The sequence below is a fragment of the Myotis nattereri genome (assembly GCF_964212035.1).
Source record: "Myotis nattereri genome assembly, chromosome: 8".
NCBI lineage: Eukaryota > Metazoa > Chordata > Mammalia > Chiroptera > Vespertilionidae > Myotis > Myotis nattereri.
In genome coordinates this window covers 66,322,557-66,335,104 of record NC_138083.1, presented here as the reverse complement: position 1 = coordinate 66,335,104, position 12,548 = coordinate 66,322,557, and the positions used below count along the sequence as shown (strand labels likewise).

General features: G+C 48.5%; 1 protein-coding gene across 4 annotated transcripts in view; it reads left to right on the top strand.

Annotated features, from left to right (window-relative positions):
* MGLL (monoglyceride lipase) overlaps positions 1 to 12,548 on the top strand; it is a 105,458-nt gene that overhangs the window by 30,852 nt on the left and 62,058 nt on the right. For all 4 annotated transcript variants that reach the window (XM_081096590.1, XM_081096591.1, XM_081096588.1 and 1 more), the window contains exon 3: positions 11,681 to 11,787. In XM_081096590.1, the coding sequence (XP_080952716.1) occupies positions 11,681 to 11,787 (107 nt within the window). The remainder of the gene's footprint in view (positions 1 to 11,680; positions 11,788 to 12,548) is intronic.

The following is a 12,548-nucleotide window of genomic DNA, read 5'->3' as shown; positions in this document are numbered from 1 at the left end:
GCCTCACTTTCCTCCTCCGTAAAATGGGGGAAATGGCAGCACCCACTCAGGGGGGTGGTTGTGAGGGTTAAATGAGTTCGTGCATAACACACTTAGACTGGTATGTGGCCAAAGTAAATATCAGCTGCGAGCATGGGCCATTCAGTAACGCCTGACTCTGCAGCAAGCATCCTGCTGGGTTCTTTTCCATGAATTCTCTCAATCAGTGCTCACAAAGAGCCTGGGAGATCAGCGTTATTGATCTGTTTTACAAATGAGAACTCTATTTCTAGTTCCCTCTATGAAATGTTAGACCCCTTTAGGAGTTTTGTTCTATTTCCGTCCCTGCCACATGCTACTCGTGCTGTGGGAGCCCTGCCAGAGAGGGCGGAACAGAGTCATCCCGGGACTCTGAATGAGGAGGGGAAACAGTTAAATCTGGATTCCAACAGAGCCTGCCATGCTCTGGCTTTAGTTATGGGAAAGGGTTCAACTCAGCCTCCTGGTCCCACTTGTGTCCGGTGATTTTTTTTTTTTTTACTCTGTTAACATTTTAATTAAGGATAACAAACAATAATTAAACAGATGACACGTCAATTCATTTTCCCAACTGTAAATAGCCTAATGGAAATTATTGTTAAATCTGACTGAAATAGTTCTCCTTGAAAAAACCATGACCTCAAACTACCTATCATCAGGAACATCTCCTTTTTATGTATTTTTTTTTTAAAAGAAAACCCATCTGGTACCCTCCATAGCTGTTACAATATTGGTGACTGTATTCCTTATGCTGTCCTTTACATCCCCGTGACTGTTCTGTAATTACTGATTTGTGCTTCTGCGTCCCTTCATCTTTTTCACCCAGCCCCCCAGACACCCTTCCATCTGGCTACCGTCAAAATGTTCCCTGTTTCTGTGAGCCTCTTTCTGTTCTTCTTGTTCATTTGTTTTGTTTTTTAGATTCCATATAGAAGTGAAAGAATATGCCATTTGTCTTTCTCTGTCTGGCATTTCACTCAGCACAGTACCCTATAGGTCCCTCCATGTTGTTGCAGATGACAAGACTTCATTCTTTTTTATGGCCGAGTCATATTCTATTGTACACAGGCACTGCTTCTTTTCTATCCACTCATCTATTGACGGACACTTGGGTTGCTTCCATATCTTGGCTATTGTAAATAATGCTGCAATGAACACAAGGATGCACATATCTTTTCCAATTAGTGTTTTGGATTTCTTTGGATAAATACCCGGAAGTGGAATTGCTGGGTCTTTCTTTGTCTCTTGTTTTAGCCTTTGTTTTAAAGTCTATTTTGTCTGGTATAAGTATTGATAGCTCAGCTTTTATTTTCATGAAATCGATTTTTCACCCCTTTACTTTCAGTCTGTGTGTGTCTTTCGATCTGAACTGAGTCTCTTGTAGACAGCATATATAAGGGTCTTGTTTTCTTATCCATTCAGTCACTGCATGTCTTTTGATTGGAGCATTCAATCTATTTGCATTTAAAGTAATTGTTGATAGATATGTATTTATTGCCATTTCATTTTTATTTTTTAAACTATATTTTATTGATTTCAGAGAGGAAGGGAGAGAGAGAGAGAGAGAGAGAGAGAGAGAGAGAGAGAGAGAGAGAGAAACATCAATGATGAGAATCATTGATCGGCTGCCTCCTGCACGCCCCCCCCCCCACCCCCAGGATCAAGCCTACAACCTGAGCATGTGCCTTTGACTGGAATTGAACCCAGGACCCTTGAGTCCTCAGGCTGATGCTCTATCCACTGAGCTCAGCCAGCTAGGACATTGCCATTTTATTATACATGTTTTTTTAATCATTTTTTCCCCTTTGTCTACTTAAAGAAGACTAACATTTCATGTAATGATTTGGTAGTGACTAACTCCTTTAGCTTTTTCTTGTCTAGGAAGCACTTTACCTGTCCTTCTATTCTAAATGATACCTTTGCTGATAGTCTAATCTTGGTTGTAGGTACTTACTTTTCATCACTTTGAATTTTTCATGCCAATTCCTTCTGGTCTGTAAAGTTTCTGTTGAGAAGTCAGCTGGCCATGTAGGTAGTTCCCTTATAGATAACTAACAGCGTTTTTTTTGTGTGTGTGGTTTTTTTTTGTTTTGTTTTGTTTTTTGCTGCTTTTAAGATTCTCTGTTTGTCTTTGACATTTAGCATTTAAATTATGATGTGTCTTGGTGTTGGCCACTTTTGGGTTCATCTTGTTTGAGACATTCTGTGCTTGTGTGTCTATTTCCTTTACCAGTTTAGAGAAGTTGTCCATCATTATATTTTAAAATAGGTTTTCACTTCCTTGATCTCTCTCTTTTCCTTCTGACACCTCCATAATGCAGATGTTGTTATGCTTGATGTTGTTCCAGAGGCCCTGAAATTATCCTCTTTTTTTATTATTATTCTTTTTTCTTTTTGTTGTTCTGATTGGGCATTTTCTTCTACCTTATCTTCTAAATCGCTGACTTGATCCTCTGCTTCATCTAATATGCTGTTGACTTCCTGTAAAAGTCTTTATTTCTGACTTTTTAAAAAATGTTTTCCATCTTTATTTTTATGCTTTCCATCTCTTTGTTAAGGTTCTTATTGAGTTCATTTGCTCTTAGTTCACTGAGCAAACTTATAACCAGTTTTTTGAATTCTGCATCTGGTAGATTGCTTGTCTCCATTTTGTTTAGTCCTTTTTCTGGATTTTTTTTTTTCTGTTTTTTCATTTGGGACATGTTGTCTCTCCATTTTGACTGCTTCCCTGTGTTTGTTTCTATATATTAGGTAGATCTGCTCTATCACCCCATCTTAGCAGAGTGGCCTTCTACAGTAGGTGTCCTTAGGGTTCAGCCTCCCCAGTCAGCCAAGCTGGGTGCTTCAGGGGCATCCCCATGCAGGTTATGTGCACCCTCCTGCTGTAGTTGAGCCTTGACTGCTGTTGGCATGTCAGTGGGAGAGATTGACCCCAAGCCAACCTGCTGTGAGGACCTGCTGTGACTAGACAGGGGGAGCTGCTGTGTAGGGGCAGACATCATGGAGCAAGAATTGCTTTAGGGGATTGCTAGTGCCTGCCACTTGAGTGTGTCACTGCTAGAGATGGCTGGGTGGTACTCTGGCATGGTCCAAAGCTGTCCACTAGGTGCACCGGCTCTTGGGCTTCCCAGGAGGTGAGGACCAAGATCAGCCATCAACTCATCACTGCCTAAGGCTACCTGGTATGAGCTACAAAGCAATCTGCAGATGGCTGCTGCTTGCGCTGGGCGTAGAGGTGCCTGGGAGACCTAAACTACAAACTAAGGCAGCTGCTACTAGGGATAGATGTGGGGCCATTTAGTAGTACATACAGGGCATGCGGAGGCCAGACCCTGCTTGTCTGGAGGTTGTGAACCTCTGAGAGACTTTAGGAAAGCCCAAAGCATGAACCAAGACAGGCCATTTGCATGGAAAAGCCACTGGAAGCAGCGTGGGGCTTGGATGGGCCTGCAAGCTGGGTAGGGCCTGGTTTCAGGGAATCACCATGTGGAGTTGATGGAGACTCAAATATAGTGCCTGCCTGCACCTCTGTTTGGGAGAAAGCCACCCCTCCAGACCTCCTGTATGTCCCTGCTCTTTCAAGTTGCTGCCCAAGCATTGTGTCAGAGGGAGTAAGTCTATGCACAGGCTCTTTAAGAGGAACTTCCTGGGACTCTAGCAGCCCTCCATCTCACTCAGCCACAATCCCTGCTGGTTTTCACAGCCTGAAGTTATGGGGACTTCTCTTCCCAGCACTAGAACCCTGGTGTGGGGCTTTGACCCTTTGCTCCTCAATGGGGACCTCCACAACTGAAATAATTCTCCTGATTTTACCCACCCCATGTTGGTATGGGACCAGCCCCTTTCGCATCTGCTTCCCTCCTACCAGTCTCAATGTGGCTGCTTTTGTATGTCCTTAGATATAGGACTTCTGTTCAGCTAGATTTCAGGTGGTTCTCAGTGATGGTTGCTCTGTAGTTTAGTTGTAATTTTGATCTGATTATGGGAGGAGGCGAGTACCACATTTGCCTACTCTGCCATCTTGACTGGAAGCCCTGATGATTAAAGTCATAAAATCTGGCAGTAGGAGTTCAGTGGATGTGGATGATGAGGTGGGCCTGCACTGCCTGAGTGGAGTGCCTTGGAAATAACCAAGAGATAACAGCATATACAGTCCCCAGAGGAGGCAGGCAGACTCCCTCCCCCCACCTTCATTTGAGGACATCATCAAAGTTAGGGGACTGCCTGGGTCAGACGCTCCCACATTGCCACCTGAGCTGCTGCCTAGGGGTAGGAACACAGTGTGTCCCTCTGATCATTTGTTTCCTCCAACAAACTCTGTTTTCCAAACTTTTCCTAGTAAAATGAGCAGAACATTTCTTCAGTTGGGCACCCAGTTCTCCCTTTAATGAAGCCTGGCATTGCTCAGAAAAAGGCAGGCAGGAAGGAGGCTAACATTCTCTACTCAGTGCCCGGCCATGCTAAGTGCTCATTTAATTCTCCTGACGGCCTTGTGCGGGAGGCATTGTGATCCCCACTCTGTAGATGTGCAGATAGAGTGGGGAGTAGGTCCCACCAAAGTCCTGTGGGAAACAGGTGGGGGCCCCTTTAATGGTGGTGAGTTCTTTTTCTCCCAGCACTGGTCTCTGTCTTTCAAGGCACTGGTGGGGCTGCTGGCTGGTTTCCTGCCCACCCTTCCAGGGGTCCCTGTACCTTGTGGGTCTATGACTGGGCCTCACCATTAAAGGGGTCAGCAAGGCAGAGCAGGTGACTGGGAGGGCAGAGGCCTCAACCTTGACCTACAGAGTTGTTTAGCGTATTTTTACAGAAATTTCTTCATTTCATCCCAAAACTCCAGTGAGTTGGTACCAGGTACACAAATGGAGGCCCATGGAACCCAGAAACAAGTTCATGGGAGGACTGGAGCCTAAACCCGGGCCTCCAGACTGCACGTGGACCACCTGTGTCACCAGAGAAAGGGCTTCAGAGTGGACAGTTGCGGAGTGCTTTCTCGATGCCAGGCAAGACCCCGAGTGTTCCGTACACATCTTCTCATTTACTCCTATTGCCCTCTGCGTAGGTGTTCAGATTATCTCCATCTTGCCCTCTGCGGTAGGTGTTCAGAGGGCAAACTGAGACCCAGAAAGGTTTGTCACTTCCACAATAAAAGGTAGTGTAACAAAGGGAGAGTTAACTTTTTGGTTGAAGGGAAATTCCACTTTGTCACACCTGGGCATGAATAAGCAGGCCCCGATTTATAAACTCGGAGGAATTCTGCAGCGTTTTCATTTAAAGGGTTGCATATGCTTAATGGGAGCTGCCCTGCCTCCCAGGGCTGGATGCCAGGCAGGCCATCTGCTCCTGGGGCCAGGCCTCTCCCTCTGATAGTCACTGCCTTCTCCCAGAGCAACTGGCTCCTAATAGGCTGCAGCCATTAAACATGGCCCTGGAATAAGATCTCCACTAGCCTTTTCTGCAACCTAATTTCTACCACCGTGGGTACTGCCGCGTCCGCATAAATGCCCTGCTCATTTTCTGCTGCTGTTGTTGATCGAGGCTGCAGAACGCGAGGGGAGGAACAGTAGGATGCCCTGGCCGTGCAGGTTTCCCGCTCCTCTGTCCACAGCAGCCAGAGGGCCTTCAAAAACTCAGACCAGCTCACTCCCCTGCTCCGCACCAGCCTCTATGCGGAGAACACCCCCTCCCAGCTTCTTGCTGCCTCCAGCGGCTTCACCTCTCAGAGGTTGTCTAAGGCACCTCTGCCTCCCAGCAGCCTTCCTGACACCACACCCTTTGTTCTGTGCCTGGGATAGGTGCACCTGTATTGCCTTGGCGGGGACCCTAAACCCAGACTGCTCTCATTCCCACCCATAACTATCTCTCAGCCTTCAGTTCTCAGCTGTAACACTTCAAGGTCTTCCTAGTCCATTCCATCCAGTCCCAGTAAAGCCCCCTGTGGTATCCTCTCTTTGTGTTCATGGCACTTCTCACAATACACACTTCTTCATGTATTCTTTTCTGAGTACCTGTCTTTCCTATGAGACTATCAGCTGTGAGAGGGTAGGGACAATGCTGTTTATCCATCTCTGTGTCCCCAGAACCTGGCAGGTGATAAGCTTTGAGTCGGTATTTCTGGACAGTCTCAATCCAAGGGCCATTGCCACCGCCATGCTGTTACTGCAGGCTCAGAGCGGCCAGGTGACTTGCTCAGGGCCACGTGGGGTGGTGCTGGGAATCAAACCATCCACCTGGCCTGTGCTCTCTGTTCACGGCCTCCTGGCATCTGTGGTATTATTTACTCGACATCTAAGTTCCTTAGTGCTGCATGTTTTCAGAGCATAAATATAACCATGATGTCTGTGAAACCCTAAGTGGTGGCCAGCATCCAGCGTGAATGTGGAAGTTCCACAGAAAGCCTTGATAGGGGGTTTCCCTTTCCCCAAAGAGACAAGACATAAAGACACAGAGCTCAGGGTGTGGCTGGCTGCGATGGCAACTAGGGGATGAACTGGGAGGGGCTGGGACTAGGGTGGGCCTGGGGAACTGCTGGTCAGGATTAGACACAGGATGGGCATAAGCAGATGGTGGCTCCACCTACAGCAGGTGTGTGGGGAAAGAGACAGGGAGGTCTGAGAAGGGGAGGAGGTGTCCAGGTCGGTAGGTGGCAAAGCAATGGAAAATCCTGGTGCCACCCTGCTTCCCAAGGCCCCTGCCCCAGGGCATAAGCTCCAACCTGGGAGACTACAGCGGGCAGAGGGGGCCATACAGACACTCAACAAATCTTTACGAAGCTCCTACTATGCGCCAGCATTTTTCCCAACTGAGAATATAGTTGTAAATGAGAGTGATGCGATCTCTGCCCTCACAGAACACAATCTAGGAGGCAAAACAAAACAGCACTGGATAAGTACCTTTAGACCAGCGGTCGCCAAGTGGTCCGTGGACCACTGGTGGTCCGTGAGGTCCGAAAGGTTGGCGATCGCTGCTTTAGACAGTGACATGTAGTGACAAGACTGCTTCAACTGAAGTGGTCAGAAGAGGCCTGAGATTCAATGATGGTCAAAGCCAGCATGCAAAGATGGGGTTGGGAGCGGTGATCCCCAGCAGAAGCCCCTACAGGTGGGAAAGGGCTCGCCAGCCTGGGCTGGAGCAGGCTTGGACAGGCTTTCAGGAGCCGATGGTGTGCACTACTCAAATCCAGGCTCAGTGACGTCACAGTAGTAGCTTGAAATCAGCCATGGTGAGAACATTTACACCATGGAAATGGGCAAACACTACAAATGGGGATCACTTCCTTCCCACATCTTAAATACTTAGCACATCCCGATTGGCATATCTGAGCATCAGCAAGGAGCCCAAAGCAGGGGAGGGGGATATTGTCATAAAGCAGCAGGCTTTGCTCTGTGGCAGCAGGCAGAATGTCTCTGAAGGGTTTCCAGCAGAGAGGTAAATGATTTGATTTTCACTTGGCCAAACAGATTCTATAAAACAAAGCCTCGTGTAGATAGGAGGAGGGGAGATTGATTTATCAGAATTGGGGGGCCAGGAAAGAGATGAATCCAGTAACTCAGGAGAACTGCCCCGACCCTCCACCCCTTACAGCAGCAGCAGCATAAGACCAGAATGAGGCCAGTGGTCAGAGTGGGTGTCTGGAGATGCCTGACCTGGGTCTGGAGGGGAGAGGGGCCTGAGCCTGCAGGTGCTGCCAGGCCTGTGCAGAGAAGGGAGCTGAAGCGTCTGCTCCTGCAGTGGGATGGCCATGTCACTGTCTTTCCAAAGCGATGGCAGCTGCAAGCTCAGGGGCCTCTGCCTCTCTACGGGTGGAACCCGTGGTTTACCCAGCAGGTCCCTGAGGGAGATCAGTCGTTTCAAAGTGGCTCTCAGTCTCCATACCAACATGGCTTCATTCTCGCCACTGGCAAGTTCCACGTGGCCTCTGAGCCGCATCGTCACCCAGGTTGCATATGGCGATGAAAGCAGGTGCCTCTCACCCTGGCCAGTTGGGGTCAGTGCATAGAGCGTCAGCCTGAAGACTGAAGGGTCACAGGCTCCATCCCTGGCCCCAGTCAGGGGCCACGTAGGAGGCAACCAACGGATGTGTCTCTCTGTCTCTCTCTCCCTTCCACTTCTCTAAAAATCAATGGGAAAATATCCTTAGGTGAGGATTAACAACAAAACAAACAAAAACAAAACAAAACAAAAAAGAAAAACAGGCGCTTCTCCACATTGACTGCACATGCTGGGGACCCGACCGGCATGGCTCAGTGGTTGAGCATCGACCTATGAACCAGGAGGTCATGGCCCGATTCCCGGGTTGTGGGCTGGGGGACTTTCCCACCCCAGGCCCATTAAGCCCAGGGGCTCTCCTGATGGTGGGACTCAGTCTCAGCATGCTACAAAGCTCTCTGGGTGATTTCAAGGTGTGGCCCAAGTTGAGAACCACTGGATCAGAAGAATTTCTGTAGAGTAAGAGGCCAAGTATTTTTCCACATCTTGCCTGGGGGGTGGACTCTATGGACAGGCAATTCCTGGCACCATGACAGTGCCTGGTGCTATCCCGTTGCACATTAAGCGAAACCCCGAAGTTCTCTACCACGTTGGACCCTGATGGCATTGAGAGGCTACCTTTGCATGACTGGCTTAATCACTTGTCCATTTGCATTAACTGTGGGCTCAGCTGTTGCAATTCCCAAAGGATGTTAACGTGCTGAGCCTCCCCTTCAGGAGGTGCAGCCCCTTTCGCAGGTCGGAGATGATAACTAGCTTCCAGCCTGTGCTCTCTGTGCTCTACGTCGCTGAGAGGATCCCATCAGCCGATCTCAGAAGTGTCAAGGGGGCGGGTATAACCAGGCTTCTGGGCATCCCATGGAGCAATGAAGAGGGTGTGAAATGTTTCTCTTGTATTTTTGGGAAAAGAGCAGGGAGGACAGATGTCAAAGGAAAATGAGGTTAACTGGTCCGTTGTGCTCTGCGCAAAGAATAAAGCATGTAGCGTGGTGAAACAAAGCCATGCTGTCCTGCCCCTCACACCCTGGCAGAGAGGAGTTGTCGAAAGGACACAGGCTGCCTGGCCGGTGTGGTTGAATGTCGAGGTCATGGTTCGATTCCCAGTCAGGGCACATGCCTGGGCTGTAGACTTGATCCCCAGTGTGGGTCTGCAGGAGGCATCCGATCAATGATTCTCTCATCTTTGATGTTTCTATCTCTCCCCTTCTCCCTTCCTCTCTGAAGGGAATAAAAATATATTTTTTAAAGAAAGATTACAGGCTTTTGAAAAAAAGGTGTTTATTCACTCAACACATGTTCTCTGGTCCTTGCTCAGTGCCACTCGACTGGAGGACTGTTCTGGGATTTGCCACTTGGGCCTCTTGAGCTGACCTCAAAGTAGAGGAGAGAGCCAGTAAATGGCCACTTGTGCTGTGCAGTGAGGGTCCAGTGCAGGTCAGAACAGTCCAAGGGAGGGAGGCTCACGCAGGGGGGATGGAGGAGAGGCCTTTCTGAGGTGACGCCTGTCTGAGACCCGAGCATGAGAAGCAGCCCTGGGAGAGCTGGCAGAGGGCACTCCAGGGAGAAGGGTTGGCAAAGCCAAGCCCTGAGCTGGAAAGAACCGGGTGCTGCTGAAGAAAGGCTGGAAGCCCCTCCTGAGGACAGGGAGGTGAGCTGGGGAGGTGGCCAGAGGAGTGGTGAGGCTGGCAAAGGACAAGGTGACTTGTATTGAGCCCACTAACGGCCTGTTGGAGACCTGAAAGCCGGTGCTGACATGCTCCGATCTGCCTTCACCAACTTGCTGTGTGACTTGGGCAATTAACTTCTCTGATTTCCACTCTCAACTGTGAAGAAGATAAAGCATGAGGTGATTTTAAGGATTAGAACTCTTGTCTATGGAGTTAACAGAGGAACTGACACATAGTAAATGCTCAATAAAATGGCAGGTACTGTTCTCCTCCTCCTCCTCCCTCCATCTCATGTGCACAAATTGGATGGGTGTGTATCACAGCAGCCACTCCTTGCTCCAGGGGACTCAAACCCGTCATGGGTTATATGTGAAGAATATATGAGTCTTGCCAGTTGTATATTTAAGAATCTAAATCCCGCCCTAACTGGTTTGGCTCAGCGGATAGAGCGTCGGCCTGCGGACTGAAGGGTCCTGGGTTCGATTCCGGTCAAGGGCATGTACCTTTGTTGCGGGCACATCCCCAGTAGGTAGTGTGCAGAAGGCAGCTGATCAATGTTTCTCTCTCAATGATGTTTCTAACTCTCTATCCCTCTCTCTTCCTCTCTGTAAAAAAACCAATAATATATATATAAAAGAATCTAAATCCCCTCTCATTAAACTCCACCTCTGCTGGGCTGACACCAGCCAGTGTAAACACTGGGGTGAACCATGTGCCATGGGCACTGTTGCTTGTGTCCCAGAGTGCTCATGACTCTCTGAAGGCCTTCCTGGGTGACTGAGGCCCCAGCCAAGCTCTGCTCCTAGCTCCGAAGGCTTCTACTGCACAGATCTTAGGTGCAAAATATAGCTGTTCATTTTAAAACCTCACTACCTTTGTCATTCATCCATCCATTCAGCATTTGCAGAGTGCCCACCGTGAGCTCAACACTATGCTAGAAACTAAAGGAAAGGAAGGGAAAACGTCCTCAAGAAGGTTGTAACCGGTGGTGGAGGTAGGCAGAAGGCAGCTGTCACCACTCCTGTGACAGAGGGATTACAGAGCCCAGAGCAGAGACTTAAGACAGTCTTTCGGAGGCTGTAAAATCTCTCTCAGAGGGGAACCTTAAGGCTCAGTCTTGAAGGAAGGGGAGGAGTTTGCCAGATGGAGAAAGAGGGAGGAGAATAGAAGGTACACGCATAGTACAAATGCCCGCAGCCTGGGGAAGAATGAATGTGGAAGCACAATCATTCCACACAAAAGGAAAAAGTTGTATGTCAGGATTCTTCTCATTGCCAGTGACAGACAACCCAGTGACCTCAACAGCAAAAGGCAGGATGGGGGAGAATGCTGGCTTCACGTCCAGCTGGATTCAGGGCTCAAAGACCATAGGACTTGGTGGCCCTCCTTTACATGCTTCTCTTCTGTTGGGTCAACTCATAGTTCAGCTTGGACCAGATGGTGGGGCCATTCTAGCCCACAGTCCAAGGCTGCAGCGTAGTGGGAAAATGAAAATGCCTTCTCTGACCATCTCAGCCAAAGCTCTGGGATCAGCTCTGATTGGACCCAGTCAGCTTGGCTTGAGCCACATGCCTGTGCCTGAGCCAGTCACTGTGGCCTGATCACGGAGCACCCTGCTTGGCTTAGGGCTGGTCCACCTGGGCAGCGTGGCTAGGGAGGAAACCAGCACCAATGGAGGGCCTGCCATGTGCCAGGCTCTGTCACATGTTGACGTAATTTAGCACCTGCAACCCTCACCACCCCTCTGCAGAGGCAGAGGCTGGTATTACTCTTTTATGGTGAAGAAGTGAAGCTTTAAGGATGGGTACTTTGCCTGAGACCTCACAGGATCTGGACTGCATTCTGTGGGACTCTCATCAGCATTCTAAGAGCAATCCCCTCTCACTTACTGATGCATTTAGTCTGCCATCTGGTCTTTGACTTGTGATGTCATGAAAACTCTGGACTACTTGAGCTGCAGCCTCACAATCTACCGCCTTCTTGACCCAGCTCCCCTCTCTTCCCTGCAGGGGCCTTGTCTTTGTGTCCCATGGAGCCGGGGAGCACTGTGGCCGCTATGATGAACTTGCTCAGATGCTGGTGGGGCTGCAACTGCTGGTGTTCGCCCATGACCATGGTGAGTACCCCCAGGGCCACAGGGCACAGGGCCTGCGATTCTGGCCAGTGCCTGACAGTTTGGGGGTGTAGAAAGGTCTAGTCCATCTTATCTCTGTCCTTCTTCCTCCCCGACTATTCTCTTCTGATTCTCACAGTGAAACTTGGAAAATACATCCTCCATGGGATGTTTCTAAGTTTAAAAAAAAAAAAATATGTGGTATCTAAACAAAAAGCATGTCTGACCAGCAGTTCCTGTTGAGTTTGAAATTGAATGTACGCTACTTAGGAAACTCCGCTGAAAAACCAAAGTGGAAATATGTTTATATAAGAACTTGCCCCAGGCCAAACAATCCTCTTACATTTATAGAGCGCTTTCTGTACAAAATGAGCCCTGGTTGTCTCCCAGGGGACTTCAAATGGATGTGGTGCATCAGTTTCAGTACAGTTTAAACTCTGTTTTAACCACAAGAGCTTTACAAAGCATTTCAAACCAGGAGAATAGTAGGTCTTGAAAGACCATATTGGTCACAAGAAAACCCCAAACACACACACACATATACTTAATATGCACACATACACACATGTCTCCAGGCTGAGTCTTTGCTGCTTTGTCATAACAGAATCCACGATAACCGTCAAAATGTATTGTTCATTGACTAAGTCAGTATGTAGTCCCTTAATTATCTCTGTGACATTCTCCATGGCTGGGAAGGCTCCCAATATGGATCTTTCTTTGCCTCACAGCCTTTAAAATGAACATTGTCATCCTGCACTCCTGTG